The following is a 19,037-nucleotide window of genomic DNA, read 5'->3' on the forward strand; positions in this document are numbered from 1 at the left end:
GAAAGTTGAGCCTCTATCACTAACTACTGATTTAGGAAGACCATGTAGTTTGTAAATGTTGTCCAAGAAGAGTGTAGCAACCTGAGGAACAGTGAAGGGATAGGACAAGCAAGAAATTAAGAATACTTAGCTTGTCAACCACCACTAGTATAACCTCTTTGCCATCTGATTCGGGTAAGCCCTCAATAAAAATCCATGGAGATCTGGGTCCAAAGCTTATTCGGAATAGGAAGAGGTTGTAGTAGACCAGCTGGGTGTGTGTTCTCATTTTCGTGGCGCTAGCAAATGTCACAAAATTTGACAAATGTTGTAATTTGCTACTTATGACCTAGCTAGAAGAAAATTGGCTTCAATTTGTGATAAGTGGCCTGAATTCCTAAGTGTCCACCCGTAGGAGAGGAGTGTAGAGAAATTATGCCTTTCTTCCTGATATCAGTAGAACCCAAATATATTCTATTTTTATATCTAATAATACCTTGTGAGAGTGTATATTGACTATCAGAAGAAGATATGGAGAGTTTAGGAAGAAGTTCTAAAGCCAACTTATCTCCTTGGTAAGAGTCTTATCACTTCTTGCAACCAAGTTGGGTTGACACTTATGATAACTGAAAAAGAACTATTTTGCTTCATGTATTCTAGATAAAGCATTTGCAGCCTTATTTTCTTTTTCTTGCTTGTAATGCAATTCATAGTCAAAGCCTATTAGTTTTGTGAGCCATTTTCGTTGTAGCAGTGTATGTAATCTTTGCTCTAGAAAGTATTTTATACTTTGATGATTAGTATGTATGATGAAGTGATGTCCATCTAGAAGTAAGACCAGCAAAGGCATTAAGGGATATCTCTATAGGTGATTCAGGAATACTATCATTATCACTGAGTGTAGGTGTGACTTCATCTTCCAATGCTTCTTCTCTCCAAATTAATCATATAAAGCTTTTGTTGTACACACTAGTGGCCTTTCTTACAAATCTCATCACAATTATAGCAAAGCCTTTTATCTCTCCTAGCTTTCATTTCAGCAAAAAAGATCTTATGGACAGGGATTGTATGTGGGGGTTGTTTAGGAGTATTAAAGTTGTTTGGTTATTTTGAAGAATTATGGGAAATTGCTGGAGCTATGGTATGTGGTGGCAAATTTTTTTGGTGACCAGTAGGATTTGGGTTGTGATTGCGAGTGACGGTATGAGAATGATAAAATTGATTCATAAGTCTTGAGTAGATAAAGGTCTTTGTTGGGTTCCTAAGCACTCAGGCTGAGAGAATCCAATGCATTTTCCGGCATCTTGGCTATATAGACAGCTTGGTGGAAGCTATTGGGATTACCAACATTCCTCGTGACCAAAAAAGTTACGGGATAACTCCAACTCAAAATAATTATTGTAAAGAAAATTATTGGTGGTTGGTGGTAGTCTAGCTTAATGACTTTGCTCGGTTAATAACTCAGTGGTACGATTGACTTGAAAGAGTAGTTTGGTATTACGGTAGCTTTGGAGCAATGTCTTAATGATATTTAATTTGAAGCAGTTTTTTGGTGACACAACTAAAAGTCTAAATTAGGTGGCTTAATATATTAGCTAAAATTTGATGAGGCCTTAGTGTCTTTATATCTAAGAAAGATTAACTCTTTATCTAGCCCATATATAGGATTGAACATATGGACCATACGTTGAATGTCATCTCTCAATCCACTATCTCTCAATCCACTAATAAAACTCTGAACAAAGTATTCTTCAGTAAAATTTTGTTCCTGATTACCATTAGAGACTTCAATTCTTCAAACTTCTCCTTAGTAGTCGATAACAGTTCCTTCTTGCTTAAGCTTGTTAAATTCTCCAATTACATTATTGTATCTCAAGTCATCAAAACTGAGACAGAGATCTTCAAAAATTTCCCAATCTAATTTTGTCTTACCTTCTTGATAGTCTTGGAACCAAGCTTCTGCCTTCCCCTCCAAATACAATGATGCATATAATACTTTTTAATCATCAGGTATTGAAGTATAAAGGAAGAATCGTCTGCATTTTCTAGTCCATGCTCTAGGCTTATCACAATGGAAATGAGGTAATTCAACTTCAGGAAATTTTAGAAAGTTACCAATTCCAACTAAAAACCTATCGATCTGAGTACTCCTTTTGCTCCTCTAGAGTACTGAATCCATCAACTTCATCCTTGTCTAGATTTTTCATTTCATTCCGACCCCTAAACATAGCTGTAATCTGGGAACCTATGGAATTTTGAATCGATCCATGGAGGATTGCATTGCTTCCAACTTCGAGTTGGTTTCTATTGACTGAGATTGATTCTGATCCGTAGTCCTCTGAAGTTGATCAGCTAGATCTTGAATCCTTGCTTCATAATTTCTGGAAACTTCAGCTAGAGTTGCTAATCTCGTGGATTCCACCATTGTTGAGATCTCGATTGGAACGCGGTTGACGATGATTAAACTGCTCTAATACCAATTGTTGTGATCAGAAATCACAACTATCCAAATCCACCTGCAAATGCACTCACAAGCAGTGATTTGGGTGCCAATTCCACGAGATTGGACTATCTCTCTCAATGGAGACTACTTCAGGGGTAAAAGTATCCTCAATTCAGCTATTACAGAGGTATATAAGCTGGGGAACATATCCCTTTTCTCTCACCACTCGCGTGACTATACATGCTGACTTAAATGAAAGATGAAAAGAAACAACTGAAACATGACTTATTTGCAAAAAGTAACAACTGATGAGGTTTAAGTTGTAAACAGCTTCATCTTCTCAAATGTTCACCTCCTCTGTTCATGGCAGCTTGGAACTTCAAATAACATTATCCATATAAATTATGGACTAAATAGCACACTTTTACATCACATTTGCTGGCTGCGAGCGTCTAATCTACTACACTAAAAACAAGAAGCAGAGAATGGTAGTCTTCATTTGATAAGAGATGCATAAAGATGCATTCATGCATACAAACACTGCACTCGGTGATGCGAATAGGAATTACTATGAAGGTACATTGATCACCTTCTCCTACTATCCCTATAGGGACCCTCGCTCTCTTGATCCTTTAGGAAGCCTAGAAATGCTAGTAGACCAAAGAAGAAGAAACCACCCGACCAGTGACCGCCTCCGCCCCCACCACCACCGCCTCCACCATCTCCATCATCACGAGGGGGGAAACCGGTCCCTCCATCATCGAGGTCCGGTGACTTCTCCTTTCCTAAAATCCACAAAATGACCAAGTTTATCATGACAAGGTTTCCAACTAATTGAAAAACTAAATATCAATGACTAAAATTAAAAGAGAAGAAAATCAACAAAGATCTTTCATTTTCCAGTGAACATTGTTAACTTTAGGAATGACTAGTGACCTTGGATGGGAGCGATCGTAATTGTTGATGATTGACGAGTAACGGTCTGGGTTTGTTCTGCTGCACATCTTGCGCTCTAAGGCAAAAAATGTGAAAAAAAAAAGTGTAAGTATTGGCAGTATAGTAAGTTAAGAATACATGATGTGACATTTTTATTATTAAGCCATATAACATCAATTGAACAACCAGTAGCAACAAAATATCCAATGCCCAAATCTAGGAGGGCAATGAAAGAACATAAGAAAGAATAGAAATAGGTGATCAAAAGATCCTCGATCACCCATTAATATCAGCGACATTGCAAGCTAAAAGACTGACACCATCGACAAGCATGGGATCACCCATGCAACATTGAAACTGAAGTTGCCTTTTCCATTTCACATATAGAAGAGAATAAATATCTCATTCAATGAAATCACTAATTGAGTAACCACTATAACGTAGAGCCATCAAATATGAAATCAGCCAAGTCAAGACTACATCAAATTACATTTGGCATTTGCAAAAGCACTACAAAACACAAAAGAGATAGACAACTCTTTTCCTTTGAAACGGAAGAGCATAGAATTTGCTGGTACACATTCAACCTCTCAGATTGCATTTATGATTATTTTACTCTAAATATCAGCTAAATGAGGAACATTATAAAAAAGAAAAGAAACTGCAACTGGATTGGGAATATCAAAGTAGATATATATGTATAAGCATTTGGATGGTAAAGGGCTCACAACTAGATAAACTACATGCTACCATATTAGCACCCGTCACACCTAAAAAACCCATGCTAGATAGGATCCCAATAGGTTCCCCAGTCCAATGCACAGTTAACATCCTTTGCATTCACAAATTCATGGTCTAAGTTCATATCAAATGCTAAACCTATGGGACATATCAGCCTCTCTAACATGGACATAACACCCAAGTCAACTGGTTAAACCACATTAGCATAAAGGATAATTTGAATTAGTTAGGAAAATGAATAGATGTATATCATACACTAGATGCAGGACCAGTCCAAATACATTGTACGGAATTGATCGAATATTGACATAGTTCCAAGAAACAGATCATAGCATCATAGCAGCAGAACAAATCTGGAAAGGAAAACACAGGATGCATGGAGTAGCTTTTCCAATCATTTCTTGTCAACCTTCAGCTAAAAGAATGCCAATTAATCAACTACGAAGGTGTTATGTGCAGATTTCCTATCTAGAAACCAACCCAAATAAACTTAAGCTGTTTATTATGGCAGCAGCCTCAAATCAGCAAGGAGAGGAATTAGAGGATAAGAACAAATATTGGATAAGGTGCATGAATCTCACTATTCTTCCATTATTAGGATTTACCAATTTAGGAGCAGGAAGTATGCAAATCCAACCTCACGCTGTCATCCGCAGAGAAGTAGCTTATATCTTTACGAAATGGACTCAATGTAGTTCATCGCTTGTAAATAAGCAACAGTTCGACTCTAGTCGTTGACTATAAAATGAACTTAATACTAACATTGGCTAACTTGACTAGCTTAAGGCTATGAAGCACAGATACGGATACAGGATACGGCAATATGGTGATATGGATATAGGGATATGACAAATTCTTAAAAGAAGGATATAGATACAACATGGATACACTAATAAATAAATAATATGTTTTTAATGTAGTGTCAACTAATCTAACATATGGTTAAAAAATGATAACATCCCAGAAAAAATAACATAAAAAAAGAAAGCTACAGCATTACCATCTACATACCTAAAACTTTAGAATAATATTGTAATAAAAACTGATATAAAACTCAAAATACTGATGAAACACTGAACCTAATTCAACTATTCATCGACAACTAATATGGATCTTTAAATGGCTTTCAAATTATATATTTAATTCATTAAAAAATAACAAAGCTTAAAGTATTATGAAAGATTGGATCCTATAGACATATAAAGTATATGTTTAATATCGTTCGATAGCAAAACAAAACGGATTGGATGATCAAAAAATCTATCAGAGTTGTATCCTACCATATCGAGTTGTATCCCATCATATAGGAGCCATCATAGAAAACTATAATTATTATTTTTAATTCGGATACTCCTCTAGGTGCTTCCAATATGTATCAGGTTGTATCGGTGTCCAATACATATCAGATGCCAGCACGAATGGGTAAAAGAGATATTCGTGCATCATAGGCTCTAGGTTTTGTCAATCTGTGGACACAATAAAGATGATATCATGGATATCTTCGTGCAAGTAGCACGAATATGAATATGGCCATATAGTAGAATTGGTCAAGTTATCCAATGGGTTCATGTGAAATAAGATAAAGACACAATATTAAGAAGTTACAACTGTTGGTTCTACATAAAGTGACAATGTTTTTAATAAAGCAGCAACATCAACATTGATATGTAACGTTTGCATAGTGGAAAAGACAGGAACACAATTACTGGACAATGAATTAAGCATGATAAAGATAATATTTTATAATCAGAGTATTACCACCTGATAGAATAGCTAAAAGTGGGGGAAACGGGAAAAAATGGCTTATGGGAGACCTACCAATAATACTGCCTGGAGTTTTAGAATGAATAACAAGCAGAAAACATCTCACTGATCTAAGGGCTGTTACCTAATCCCTTTTGTTTTAGTAGAAACATTAAAGAGAAGCTCAAGTTCCATTTTCAAACTTAATGAACCAAGACACTTAGCAAGTTGTATGACTTATTAATCCCTTTTTTTTAGTAAAACATGAAAGAGAGGCTCAAGTTCCATTCTTAACCATAATGAGCCGAGATACTTAGCAAGTTGTATAACTGCTTATGTCCACATTGTTGTTGACAACTAGCCTCAAGCATATTAGTAAGAAATAAAAAGCTTACAACTTACAAGTCAGCCCTACATCAATTATTTCATCTGGACATAACTCCAGGCAATAAGACATAATTTGGGAGCTGCTTCAACCTTATAGCTGTCCAAACAAAAGTTCCAGGCAATAACACATAATCTACAAGCAAATTAAAAGCCATTTCTAAAGAGATAAATTATCTTGTATACAAAAATGTAGGCTGATCAAATATATCCTATGCACTGTTGACTCTAACTTGAAAAAAAACAGGTTGAAAACCACATACCAGGGCCGCAGCACATATCATTACATTAGTGCGTGAACGCCTAGATTTCGTACTAACTTGACTGTGTTGAAATGTCCGACATTTGGTGCAGGATAATGCCAGATCAGACTTGGTAAGTTGGATCTTTGGACTGTTCCAAATCTTCTTTTCCACTGCATAATATTGATTACAGAACATGGTCATAATAAAAGAAAGGAATAGAGTAAATTTTTAACATTCACATGTCCAAATGCAAAAGAAGATCAACAACAGCTGCAAACATGAGATGGCTAAGCATAACAAGGATATAATTTGCCCTTTCAGAAATGACACCTAAGATTCTCTCTGAGGTTTACCATTTCAATACCGTAATATTATTGGCTTGAAGTGCAATTAAGCAATTCTTTTCCAGCTACAGATTCAGAGGTAATCACGAATCAGAAGGAACGCTCAAAGTTTTTAAACAAAAAGTTGTATAAAAACAGAAGATATTGAAAAATACTACCAGAAAAAATTGCCATCAGAGCATGTTGGCTAAAAATCAAACATATGGAGATAGATCTTGTTGTATGACAAATATAGATAGCAGAGGTCATCCATTACTTCGGCCATTTCTTAGATGTTACCGTTTCCGCAAGTCGTTTCTTGGGGAAAAAAGAAAAAAAGAAATACTACCAGAAAATATATTCTATAATTGGGGTAACCTAAAAGCCATGGATTTGAGTTTCGGCCGATCCCGAGTGGGATCGGCCGAAACGGATCGGGATCGGCTATAGCCGATCCCGATCCAGGCCGAAACCACTCGGTTGAGTGGTTTCGGCCTGGTCTGCTGACAGCAGCAGTAGAGAGAGAGGGAGAGAGAGAGTGAGGGAGAGAGAGGAAGGGAGAGAAAAGGAGAGAGAGAGGGAAAGAGCAAGAGAGAGAGTGAGAGAGAGGAAAGATTAAAAAAAATGGGGCATGAGAGAGAGAGAAAATGGAAGAGAGAGTGTGGGAGAGGGAAAGATTAAAAAAAAGGTGAGAAAGAAAGAGAGAAAAAAATTAAAAAAAAAATGTGGGAGAGAATGAATACTTTAGACTAACAGTTAGAGTGATAGAAAAGAAGAGAAGGAGAAAAAGATATTTTTACTTTTTAGGCTTTATATGTGAGTAATTATTATTTCTTATTTTCTTATAATTTTTTCTAAATTTTTAGAAATTTCTCTAACATATTTAATAATATTTAAAATTTTATTTAATTAAAATAGTCCGATCCGATACAGGCGGCCGATACGGCCGATACGGCCGATACAGCCGATACGTATCGTTTTTTCGGACGGCCGATCCCGATCCCGATACCGATTTTTGGAACCTTGCTAAAAGCATTAAAAATAAACCTTCTAATACATTGCCAACAAACAAGTAATTCAAGAAAAAGAAATCTGTAACAAATTTACTGCAAAAATAACAGGACTGAGAACTAAATATTTAGTCATTTCCTAGAATTTTGGATTTCCTTTATAGCTGAAATTAAACTATCTTTTATAGTATCATATTTCACTTTAAAACTTTCTAAATCTCGGGAGTTGAATCATAGTTAATTTGAGAGTAGGTAGGCTTGAGAAAGATTTAGATTTAGAATTTTGATTTTCTTCTTCACTTAACTTGGCTGAGGAAAATTCCAAAAGCATGCTATTCTATGATAGATCCTACAGAAAATCTTCGTTGAGGTTTCAATGCATACTTCCCCCTTTCTCCTCCCACCACAAGAAGATGGATTTCCCACAGGGAGGTGGATTGCTTGTAGGCCATAAGAAGGATTCCATGATGTCCTATTCTTCTTCTCTCCTTGGGTGTGGCTCCTTATACCTCCTTATCTTTCCATATAAATATCTGATTCATGCCTTGCCACATAAAAAGGCTAATAAGAATTTATCTCTCTTTACAGTATTATATCTTAATCAAGGATTCTAGTTTCGGCCGATCCTGAGTGGGATCAGCCGAAACGGATCGGGATCAGCTCCTATACACTTGCAAACAGCCACCTGCAGTAGCAACAGACAGCTGCTGCTGTAGGCAACTGCAGCAGGCTACTGTCTGCTGCTATGCTTGCTGCAACTGCTTCTGACAACAACAGCTAGAGAGAGAGAGGGAGAGAGAGAGAGAAAGAGGAAGAGAGTGAGAGAGAGAAAGGGAGAGAGAGGGAAAAAGGAAGAGAGAGTGAGGGAGAGGGAAAGATAAAAAAAAGAGGGTATGAGAGAGAGAGAGGGAAAAAGGAAGAGAGAGTGAGGTCGAGGGAAAGATAAAAAAAAAGAGGGTATGAGAGAGAGAGAGAGGGAAAAAGGAAGAGAGAGTGAGGGCGAGCGAAAGATAAAAAAAAAGGGTGAGAAAGAGAGAAAAAGATAGAAAAAAGGAGTGTGGGAGAGAATGGATACTTTAGATCAACAGTTAGAGAGATAGGAAAGAAGAGAGGGAGGAAAAGAGATTTTTACTTTTTAGGTTTTATATGTGAGTAATTATTATTTCTTATTTTCTTATAATTTTTTCTAAATTTTTAAAAATTTCTCAACATTTTTAATAATATTTAGAATTTTATTTAATTAAAATAGTCCGATCCAATACAGGCGGCCGATACAGCCGATACATATCATTTTTCCGGACGGCCAATCCAGATCCCGATACCGATTTTTGGAACCTTGATTTTAATAGCTTGCTACTTCTTAATAGAAATCATTTAATCTCTCCATTACATTGCATATCGAATTAAGCTAAAATTTATGTGTTCCCCAAATTTTGGGACCCAGGATTGCATTAGGTTTGTAGATTAACAAATATTTGGGAATTATAAGTGATTGTGTTGATCTACTTAAGAAAATCTAATCCCAGACTCTGGAAACTAATTGTAATCCAAGTTACACCAATCAGTAATAAAGGCCTCGTATTATTGATCACATATGAGAAAACAAACTTAGCTAGCCTTCAATCAGGTTGCTTATAGTTGTCCATCTCTGAGTTTATTTTGGTGCAGTCAAGTTTACTTTTTACAAATCTTACAAGATGTTTCATAAAATAAACTACTATGATACATTAAACTCTACCCATTTTCTTCTGAAATGTTTTTTTTTATAAAAAAAGTTACTGTTATTTATGGAATTCGCCAAAGAGGATACAACCATTAATAGCAATCAATCATGCACATAGAAAACAAAGGGCTCGGACTTCAAATACCTAAATAAGTATCAGATGAACTTACATGTCCTTTTCTAGATAGATCTAACAACCCTGGCATAGTCAACACATGAATCAATCTAGCATACTATATGAAATCATAAAATTTCCCAGCATAATTAATCTCGTAAAGAGAATACATGCTAACAGCCTAACTGAAATTGAAAATCACAAGTATACTCCAATAGGCTAATGATTCTCTAACACATGAACTCATGGAGTATGTCTTATCACAATGATCTACTCTCTACATTTACATATCTTTTGAACACAACAACCTTAGAATGTGCACTTAGGTAAGTTAGAATGACACAGTGTGGAATAGCAAATTGTCTAACTAGTTTCTGACAGACAATTAGAAAGCTAATGTATTGAGTAGATATAGCAGAAAAAGAACTTATGATTGTCTAATCTTAATTACCCAAACTTTGAAGTTTAATAGAGAACTTGGACTGTTCTACTTGAGTAAAAATCTTTATTCCTTGGTAATCAAAGCCCAAAGAAGTATAGAGTATAGACTTACGAAGATCAAAAATATGAAAACACTTTTATAAGAATTAGCAGCAACATCTAATAAAATGAAAATTAGTTCTTAGTTGACAGAAGTCTCCAACTTTACTTATTATTAAAATATGATGTACCTAGAGAGCTCCTAGATGAAATTGTAAGTGTTGGCACCGTTGAAGATGATAGAGCCATCATGATGAACAGAGAGCAGGAAGAATCTGCGAAAAGACCAAGTGCTTTCGAATTAGTCGAAATTAAAAATCATTTCCTACATGACTTCAAATTGCAAGCATGAAAATATTACATAAACTTTGATATTTGGGAAAAGAAACTACAATTTTCTTTGCTCCTTATCATTCCACTTCTCAATCCCACTCCAAATTTTACAGAAAAGTAAAAGAAACAAATAAAAATGACACAGTAATTGGTAACACGTACTCTTTCAATTCCTATTCCATTCCTTCATGATGGATTAGCCTTGTTGATCATTAATCATTCACTTGTTTTCCTTGCAAGGTGGAACTACAATTTCCCTCCTGTTTGTTATTTACATAATTAATCTATCTTCAACAACTTATTTGTGACTATCTCTGATGGAAATAAGCAAGACATGGGCCCAATTGCTCTGAAGTTGAAAGTAAAAAAACTCGCTTAGAAACTTGAAATGTGCACTATCTCACAGAAGTGCTCTTCACTTTCTGTATTCCTTCCCCTCTAAGACCATGTATAGTCATTCTCAATTGATCCTTGGTTGATTGATTAACCTACCAAAGCTTGGACCTTTTCTTTGTGGTTGAGAAACGCAAAGAAATAAGAGCATCATAGAAGAACTAAAATTCAAAAGAAATTATAAAAAGAGAAAAAAAAACACCAAACCGCCATAAGAGGAACAGCTAAAGTATTCCTCCACGGTCAAAAGCATCAAAACAATTAAATTAACCATATGAATTAGAAAATATATCAAAACAATTAAGTTAATTATGAAGTTACACGTAATCTGCTAATATATCATGCAGGAACCATTTCCATACTTCAAAGAGATCACTCGTCTTAATAACTTAATAAAGTTTAATCCCAAATCAAATCTTTACCTGGGAAACACTGTCAGCTCCACATCCTACCAAACTAATATCATTAAATCATGAAAATTAACAGAAAATTCCGTATCTTTAAAAGATAATAGGCGGAGCGACCAATACCAGCAACATCCATAAATTATCAATTGGGATCTGTCACACCCCAAAAATATAATAAAAAGCCACTAACTTGGTAAAGAACTGTGCACAACCACCAAACGAACAAAACACAGGCAAGGAACAGCTAAAAGAGATGCAACTTTTTCCCCGATTTGAAGCAAGAGAGGTGGTGATTAGAGATCAACTAGGAACCCTAAATTAGGAATCCGAACCAGGAGATGGAGAAAGATGGATTAGAATCCAATACCTTTCCTGCGGAGCGCCCCGGAATCGCCGAAGAGAAGTTGGAACCAAGAGCGAGGGGAAGAGAAGCAAATCAGCAGATAGGAACGGATTATTATAAGGACAATGTCAAATGGGCCGGCCCGAAAACTTTAGTTTCATTGAGAATTTTCTATTTCAACCCCTGCCTTTTCGATTATTTTTTATTTTACCTTTTTCATTATTTTTATTTTTATTTTTTAGAAAAGAAAAATTCCCCTTGTAGCTTGGATAAAATTCAACTTTATTTTAATTCTGAGTCATATGCAACCATTATTTTTTTCTATTTTAAGATGATGAATAATTTTCTATAAGCCTATCAACATTTTTTCCCTTCATCTATTCTCGTTTCTAGATATTTGCAATCTCCAAAATTAAAAATAAGTTGAATTTGTGTGTAGAAATCATATAAATTTATATAGAATTATTATTTTCAAATGATTAGTATAAATTAAAATAGCATTTTAGTCTTATTATATACCAATAATCATTGCCAGAACTATGAGGAGATTAAATACTGTGAATAAAAGTTTTTGATGCAATTTATCCAAACAACTAGGAGGTAAAATATATTTTTTTTCTTCTTTTTTTTCCCTACTCTTTTGCCTATGCAAATCAACTTCTCTGTTCTTCTATTTTTTATTCTCTTATCTGAAAGAACCTTTCAATTAGTTCTCTTCGCGAGCACTATTATGTGTATATATGTTTATGCACGTAAGTAATCTAAATCCTTGCTTTTATGAATTTTTTTCCTTTTGAAGAAGTGCGAACTTAATGATATTCTAATTAAATCGGTGCTGCTGAAATTTGAATCTGAGTACACTCATCCCTAGCACATCCACCTAGTTTTACCTTGGTTAATTATCATGTTTTAACAGTTTTAGTGTTAATTATGAAAAAGAAAAGTTAGTAGGTTCATGTAAGCTAATTCATTGGATGATGTCAAGAAGACTCTAAAGAATGGTAAAAAGTGGCAAAAGATTGAACGGCAAAAGAGTAGTTAACAACAATACTTAACAAAGTTTTGCTTTTTATCGAGCAAGAATAGTCTCATGCTTTGAAAATTGCACAAGAAAAGTATATGGAATAAGAGAGGAGATTGTTGAGTATGATGAGATGAGATAAAAACTGGGCTAAAGCCTATAACACTTATGTTCAAATAAGATTGGCTTTATATAGAGTTATAACTCTAAGAAAGTATAACTTGCATTTGAGTACTACTACGTCAAAAGAGGATACATTAAGAGGAGTTAGAGATCCCTTGTGTCATACAACATCATATATATATATATATATATATATTGTAATCAATAGATGCCACAAATGATCAACTAAGATATCTAAGTAGAAGTTCATCTCGTATTCTAGTATACAATGAACAACAACTCTTATCTCCATATCAGAGAAATTAAATACATGCAAGTCTTCATGCATGCTTATTAATCAGAGCATCTATATTATTTATATTACATTATTTATATATGTCAGATGTCTGATTTGTTCACTAGATCGGCAAGGCCGGAGCCGACCGACTTGCTGCTGTGATGAAGAGAAGATCTATGATGCCTGCATCTGAAAGATCCTGCGTGTTTGGTCGGAGAACACAAGCAACTAGCTTTCTGGCTGCCTTGCTTGGTCAGAAAAGCTCGTGTTGCTCGATGCGGCGAGCTTGTCATCAACACAGTAGTACTGTTCTTGTTATCGTCTTCCAAAGATTGCTGCCGCACAATGATCGTCATCGATTTGAACTTCTCCTCAGCCATCTCAATCTGTCTCTATGAAAAAATAAAATTAGTATAACTATCATTTCATGTGGTTTATAGATATGTATCAACTGACTGTTAGTAACTTGGTATTATTGCATGTATCAGAAAATAGACCTTTTAGAGTTTTAACAAAAAGAGTGGCTTTGAACTGTGATAAGTTACCTTGATTTTCTTGCTGTCTGGTTCTTTGAAACAAATTCAAGATTGGGTTATTTGGCTATGACCACCTTCATTTGTATTATTAGTTATAATAAGGACTACCCTTCAGTCTTCAGTCTATTCAATTTCTTAAAACAGAAGACTTTCCCACCCATAAGAACAAAGTCTTCTACGAAATGCAAGAGAAAGAAGCAGCGTATTTCGATTTGTATCCATGCATGTATGCATGCATATATTCGTAAACTTTAATTACTTGCGTACGCTATTTCTATCTTGAATCTCTGATAAACACATATAGTAACACGTCAAGTGTCGATCTCTTCTTAAATAATGGAGGTTTGCACTACTTTCTATGAAATCCTAAACAAAAACGTCAACTGTCGAGAATGATTTGAAGAGGAAAACAAAACTAAACCAAAAAAAAAGCTTGGGATTCAAGGAATACTTACTAGGATTTCTTTTGCCAGAAATTATGGAACAAATTAAATGTGACAAGAGAAAGGTAGAGAAGGCTTTGTCAATACATGGCTCCGATATCTAGGGGCCTCCAAAACAATTTACTTATCCTATTATTACAAGTATCACGACAAAGTCTTCCCAAATGTCCTCTTTTACTAAACCGTTGGTCTCTTTTAGTTTTAGATTGTGGCTGATGCCGATCTTTTCTCGCCTCCACACAACGATCAACGTTCCGACGAAGGTGGCGGTAGAAGCAACCATGGCTAAAGATTTCGATACTTTTAACTTAATTTTGAAACATGATTATATTTATCAACTTATTTGCGTGCGTACCTTCTAAAGTTTATGTTTGAGTCTCCAAAAACCCATAGTTTTTGCCTGAATTATTTACTTTACTTTTTAACACCTATAAGTTAAAAGCTTAGTAATTTAATACAGAGGAAAATTAATATAGACACTCTTAATTTCCCTTTATTTCTCCATAAAAGATTAAGAGCATCTAGTTAAGTTAAACCCATGCCAAGATGTTGCATAAGATCGTTATTTGGCATATGGAAATGGTATGTCATGGGATCTTTAAGCTAAAAGTTGATTATGATATTACACTTTAATTATATCCGCAAGATAAATGATCCAATACTAACTCCTAATTTCTCTCTCATCATCTAATAATTAAAAGTTTAGTTTTCTACAAATTAATCTAAAGTATCGGTTAGTTTCGACCGAAATTGCTGGTCATCCTTTGACTTTTTAAGAGTAAATTAGTTCATTTACTTTCTTCTCTCTTATATGGTCCATAAATTAGAATAAACTTTTCATTCCATAAGTAGTGGATATTTTTAATAGGTGGCATTTAGCTCTGGAATAACTTCCAAACTAATTTGGATGCTCAGTTCTTAAATTTGCTTAAGAAAGCTTTTATTGAATAGTTTATTGTAGTGTTTGATAGTAATCTAGTATAGCGGTATAATAATTATACATTTATATGATATAAAAAGTAATAAATTTAAGAAATATTTTGGCAAATTATTAAAATAACTTTTATATTAGATGGATGAAGAGAGGAGAGGAAAGAGAGATAGAAAGAGATTGAAATGGTAATTGAAGTGAAACAAATTTAAGGGCAAAATAGTCATAAAATTTTATTAGTTAATATAGAATATTGGATGAAAGAATTAATGAGAGAGAAATAGGTATTAATAAACTAGTATCAAAATAAATTATTATTATGTTAATTACTAGTATAGATCTCATTTTACTAGAATAAGCTTAATTATGCTTAATCAACTAACTAAATGTGGCCTAAAAATCCTAATCAGAAGATATAACCAGTTAGACAACTAATACTTGGCCCTTTATCTCTCCAGATGATATGCTATTTTAAGGGATATTAGATAAAGTCACTCTTATGCTTTGAGACAAGATTAACTAGTTGGACCAGTGGTGTATGTAAAATAACAATTATTTTCTAAGTGCAAATTTATAACTTGTATTATCTTACGGTACCTTCCTTACTTACATAGAGTACAAGATTATTTTCTCATATTGTGGGCTTATAATCTACGTTACCTCATAATATATAGTTATTTCCTCAAATTATGGGTATCTGCGATTGTAATAAAAAATAATATTATTTAAAAAAATTATTATTTACTATTACTACTTTAACATATACTTAAGGATATTTTTTTCATTTGGTTTAAAATATCACTAATTTCCAATACAATTTTATTATTTTTTAATACTTTATTATCAATTTCATATCATATCAAATATAGTTATTACTCATTAAATTATATTAAACTAAAATTAAAATAGCTTATACTAGTATTAGTATTAGCTCTTCTTCTTCTAGTATTAAAATTTAGAAAAGTAATGTATATTCTATCCATATTTCACAAATGAACACCTTAATATGGTATAAGAATAAGAGTTCTTTAAGTTCAAATTAGCTTTCCTGCATATCAATCATTTAGAATTATTATGTAAAAGAATTAAGTAATATAGAAACTCTCATAATTGCAAGGGTTAAAATTAACGGAGCTTTCATAATTCAATTATATTTAGGTTTTTAATTTTATAATAACATATTCAGTGTGCATCAATTATATAAATTATATGTACTTTATTATAATAAAATATGTATCGACTATAAAAAATATATGTAATTAGTTTTCTATGCTAAATTAAAAAAGCAATTGCAATTAAATTGAAAATCCCCTAAAAATTAGCAAGTATTTTACAAAAGCATAAAATTAGTGTATGCCTTCCTACGAAAGTCAACAAACGACCAGAGTTAAACATCTCTAGAACTCAACGTTGACATTATACTTGGCAGACTTGATATCGGTCTTCTTCCCCGGCGAGAGGCTATTGACGACGAGTGCGCAATGCACGTTCACGACGACCTCCCTGAAGTTGACCTCTCCGAACCTCAACTTGACCGGCACGTGCACGAACACGTCCAGCGGCACGTGCCCGTTTCGTTGACTCTCCTCGAGCGCTTTTTGTAGCCCTGAGCCGTAGCCGTTTCGCCCTTCCATCACTACCCGCATCACCGTCGTGTTCCGGTGACCCTGGTAGAAGCTCGGGAGATGACCAGAGCATAACGTGGTGTTCCGGTAGGCAACCACGACGGTTGAGCCGTGGCCGTAGGATATCGCTATCATGTCGTTGGGGTTCTCAGCGCGCACCGAGGCGACGAGCTTCGTCTCGAGGGTGAGGTCAGAGGGGAGGAAGCGGAAGGAGGCGACGGAGAGGCCGGTGACTGAGTAGGAGGGGATCTTGGGGTTGTAGGCGAGGAAGAGATAGAGTGCTGCGGCGGCGAGGACGGCGAGGAAAAGGAGGAGGGTGAGGCAGCACCAGCAGAGGCAGCCGCAGCAGCAGGCGGCCCCGTCGTCGGAGCGGTGGGAGAGGTAGCGGGGGAGGTTGCGGCGGTGGGGCGGGGGGCGGAGGGTGAGGGAGTCGCCGCCGGATTGGTACTCCGAGAGCATGGCGTACCGCGGCGGAGGTGGCTCAGACCTTTGGTCGTAATAAGCCATGGTAGAATGAGAGAGAGAGATGGTTTCTTGGATTTGAAAGGGAGTAAAGGATTGCGATTCGGTGGCTGATCGATCTTATGCGAGTAAGTCTCTGACTGCAGGTTGGCTCAAATCCTACGTCCTTGGTATTCTCTTTTAAACATCATTGGAATCCTCAGACAATGCGTTCAGAATGCATTTCGACTGAATTGCACCATTAGTCCACAAGCGGTCAGAAATAAGAATTATTTTTTTGTTTTCGATCTGTCTAAGAGAATTATACAAATTGTGTGGATGAAATGAATGACGAGAGAGAGAGAGAGAGAGAGAGAGAGAGAGAGAGAGAGAGAGAGAGAGAGAGAGAGAGAGAGAGAGAGAGAGAGAGATAGTTGCATGTGGATTTAGGAGGGAGGGAAGGGTGGTGGAGGTTGGTCTGGGTACTATGATTAAGGTGAACTCTACAATCGTTTGGTAGAGAAGGATGGTGAGTAGGAGAACAGCTCAGTGATTTCTAAAACAACGAGTCCAAACTGGTAAAATAAATAAAGCTTGGATAAGAGTAAATTAAATTGGCTTATTATTTTATCTTCACATAGATCTTATATGCAGACATGACTGCAGGAATTAATCTCCTCTAGTCTTCCAGGTGACCTTTTTGAGTTTAATTACCTAACAAATAGGTTTGAGTTTAGTTTAATCTTATTTGGGTTGTAGATGAGTCAATTCATCTAATCCGATTATTAAATATTTATGAGCATTATATTAAGACTTATTTAACTTGTCTATAAATAGACCCGTCAAACTATTTATAATATAACATGATAACTCGTTTATAGCTTAACTAACTCGTTTTGACTTAGCTAATCTATTTATAACACTTAATTCATATAATCTGATTATCAAATGTTCATGGGTATTATATTAAGACTTATTTAACTTGTTTATAAATAGATCCATCAAACTAATTATAATATGTCAACTTATTTATGACACGATAACTCATTTACAGCGTAACTAACTCGTTTTGACTTAGCTAATCTATTTATAACACAAAAAAATTTATTAATAACAAAAATAAATTCTATGAATAACAAAAAACCATATTTATAATTTGAAAAAAAATATACTTATAACTCGAATAACTTATATATAAGTTTAAATAAATTGTCACTTAATAACTCATTTATGACTTCTATAACCCATTTAATAGATGAGTCATATTTGTGTTTACATTATCATAATCTGACTCGAACTTGACTAACTCGACATGATTGTCATCTCTAACAAATGATACTTATATTAAATAGGAATATAAAACATTCTTCTTCTTTTTAGTTATACCGAAATTCCATCTAAATTAGTATATGAATTAAATAAAAAAATGTTGCATTAGTAGACAAATGTGCTCGTATATTTATTAATGGATTTACAGTATTTATCCGTGAGTTACAACACTTTTATATAAAAAGAAAAATTATATGGTATTGATGTGGAGAACCAAATCTCAGCACTTAATCTCTCTATGATTTAGACCAAAAGTGGAGCTGCTAATCAACAGTAGAAATATGAAATGATATTTTTAACAATAAAGGGGGTATTTTGATCTTTAGTGAGTATATGTACTCATATGTTTATCTATAGATTTACAACATTTATAAGTAGATTACAATATTTTTTATAAGGATTAACCATATAATAAGTAAAATTGCATAATATTGATGCATATAACCAAATCTAACATACTCTAATTCATACCAAACACTACTCAAGCTTATATTTGAGTGCTAAATACAATAAATAAAACACTGTATTTTTAAGCATACTGTCACACCTACGTAAATTTTTATCTAAATACAAATAATTTGGGTGCTCAAAGACGTAAACTTGGTGTGACCAAGTTGTCCTTGAGGGATACTATGCGAATTTGGAGGGACACTAAACTTGGTGAGCTAGAGTGCTACAAAGTTCATGCTAGAGTGAGAGTTGCCAGAACTGTA

At 34.7% G+C, this 19,037-nt stretch overlaps 2 protein-coding genes across 2 annotated transcripts; both read right to left on the minus strand.

Annotated features, from left to right (window-relative positions):
* Nucleotides 1-2,731: 2,731 nt before the first annotated feature.
* LOC140771115 (uncharacterized) lies at nt 2,732-11,726 on the minus strand. The gene is made up of 5 exons (XM_073112519.1): nt 11,623-11,726; nt 10,314-10,397; nt 6,490-6,641; nt 3,359-3,434; nt 2,732-3,207 (listed from the first exon to the last, which is right to left on the minus strand). Exons 2-5 carry the CDS (start codon nt 10,372-10,374, stop codon nt 3,008-3,010), a joined length of 489 nt encoding a protein of 162 aa, XP_072968620.1. The 5' UTR covers nt 10,375-10,397; nt 11,623-11,726; the 3' UTR covers nt 2,732-3,007.
* A 4,600-nt stretch (nt 11,727-16,326) lies between these two features.
* LOC140769873 (NDR1/HIN1-like protein 6) lies at nt 16,327-17,061 on the minus strand. The gene has a single exon (XM_073110761.1). The coding sequence runs from the start codon at nt 17,059-17,061 to the stop codon at nt 16,327-16,329; it is 735 nt and encodes a 244-aa protein (XP_072966862.1).
* Nucleotides 17,062-19,037: the final 1,976 nt, after the last annotated feature.

This window comes from Typha angustifolia, chromosome 11, assembly GCF_048772165.1.
Source record: "Typha angustifolia cultivar Huaian chromosome 11, ASM4877216v1, whole genome shotgun sequence".
NCBI classification, from domain to species: domain Eukaryota; kingdom Viridiplantae; phylum Streptophyta; class Magnoliopsida; order Poales; family Typhaceae; genus Typha; species Typha angustifolia.

Bases quoted from the DNA above. Each gene is read 5' to 3' on its own strand.
- LOC140771115 (XM_073112519.1), bottom strand. From the start codon at position 10,374: ATGATGGCTCTATCATCTTCAACGGTGCCAACACTTACAATTTCATCT. The intron at 3,435-6,489 runs GTATGTGGTTTT...TTTTTGCCTTAG, and splicing joins TGATATGTGCTGCGGCCCTG to AGCGCAAGATGTGCAGCAGA. The intron at 3,208-3,358 runs GTCACTAGTCAT...TGTGGATTTTAG, and splicing joins TACGATCGCTCCCATCCAAG to GAAAGGAGAAGTCACCGGAC.
- LOC140769873 (XM_073110761.1), bottom strand. From the start codon at position 17,061: ATGGCTTATTACGACCAAAGGTCTGAGCCACCTCCGCCGCGGTACGCC.